Source organism: Octodon degus, unplaced genomic scaffold, assembly GCF_000260255.1.
Source record: "Octodon degus isolate 3935 unplaced genomic scaffold, OctDeg1.0 scaffold00075, whole genome shotgun sequence".
In the NCBI taxonomy this organism is placed as follows: Eukaryota; Metazoa; Chordata; class Mammalia; order Rodentia; family Octodontidae; genus Octodon; species Octodon degus.
In genome coordinates, this window is record NW_004524651.1 from 4,032,017 (window position 1) to 4,033,315 (window position 1,299).

General features: G+C 44.2%; 1 protein-coding gene across 1 annotated transcript in view; it reads left to right on the forward strand.

Moving 5' to 3' along the window:
• The window catches only part of Clul1 (clusterin like 1), a 33,651-nt gene that overhangs the window by 1,219 nt on the left and 31,133 nt on the right, over positions 1–1,299 (forward strand). Inside the window, exon 2 of the mRNA XM_023720399.1 lies at positions 166–314. Coding sequence (XP_023576167.1) covers positions 166–314 — 149 coding nt within the window. The remainder of the gene's footprint in view (positions 1–165; positions 315–1,299) is intronic.

The following is a 1,299-nucleotide window of genomic DNA, read 5'->3' on the forward strand; positions in this document are numbered from 1 at the left end:
CAGGAGGCCCCGCGGTGGCAGCTGACAGCGAGTTCTCTATCACCTGCTTTCAGAGTCAAGGCTATAAAAGAATAATTAAGCCTCGATTTCAGGCACAAGAAAGAGTGGTGATCTCATTGTTTTGCAATCTGATCAGATCTCAAAAAACTGCTGTGTGGCTTTCAGGTTTTTCTGAGGCTGCGGAAATAGACGCAGCTGGAGAGGTGCAGACAGCTTTGACGGGCGTCAAGTGGATGAAAATCATGATGGCGAGGAGAGAGGAGGAACACAGCTCGCTGATGAAAATCCTGAGGAAGTGCGCAGAAGAAAAGCAGGTACCCTAACTGAAAACGATGCCGATTAGTGAGCACGTCTGGACTCTAAATAGTGCCCTTATTAATGCAAATGATAAGTTACATATTGTCCCTAATTCCAACGTTCCTGGAGAGCAGCTTTTGTTGAAGGGAACATCAGAAGGAAACTTCAAATCGCTGGAAGAACATACTCCTTACAGAACAGAGGCCGAGGAGATGGCTCAGTAGAATATGCGCTTGCCTGGAAAACGCAAGGGCCTGAGTTCAATCCCTGGTTCCAAAAAATAAAAAATAAATAAATTACAGAATGGGACTCCGAAGGTCTCCAACACAGCAATTTGTGGATTCGTCCCTCTTTCAGAAGTGCTACTTTCTCAGAAATGTTTTGCTCTAGGGCTGGCGAGACAGCTCAGTGGATTAAGCCCCTGCTTAAGCAAGCGCAGGGATGGGGGTTCAATTCCCAGCACCACATGCTGCACCAGCCCCGCCCTGGGTGCTCTGAGCCCACTGAGACTGGGTGTGGTAATCTCAGCACCAGGGAGGCTGAAACCATCACTGTGAGTCTGAGCTGCGTAGTGAGCCCCTGTACAAAATATATAAAAATAAATTAATTAAATAAGATAGAAATGCTTTGCTCTTAAGTTACCATGAGTTCAGATATTAAGGCAAAACTTCATGGAGTTTTGGGCTAGGTTGGTTGTGTCCTAAGTATTTTGATCTCTCATCCTCATTGCTAAGAAATTTGTTTCCCACGATAGTAATGGCTCAAATCAGGAGTAAAATCCTAGGTACCTATACATTAAAAGAGGCATATTAATTGATTGCAATATATGGAATTTATTAGGATTCTGAAAAAAGAAAAGAAAGATAATTGAGGAAAATGAAACCCTGCCTATTTGACAATAATAAAGAATTATTGGGCTGGGGAGATAGCTCAGCAATCTAAGTGCCTGCCTAGCATACCTTCCATGCTGGCCACTGAAACCAGGTGTGGTGGCATTCACCC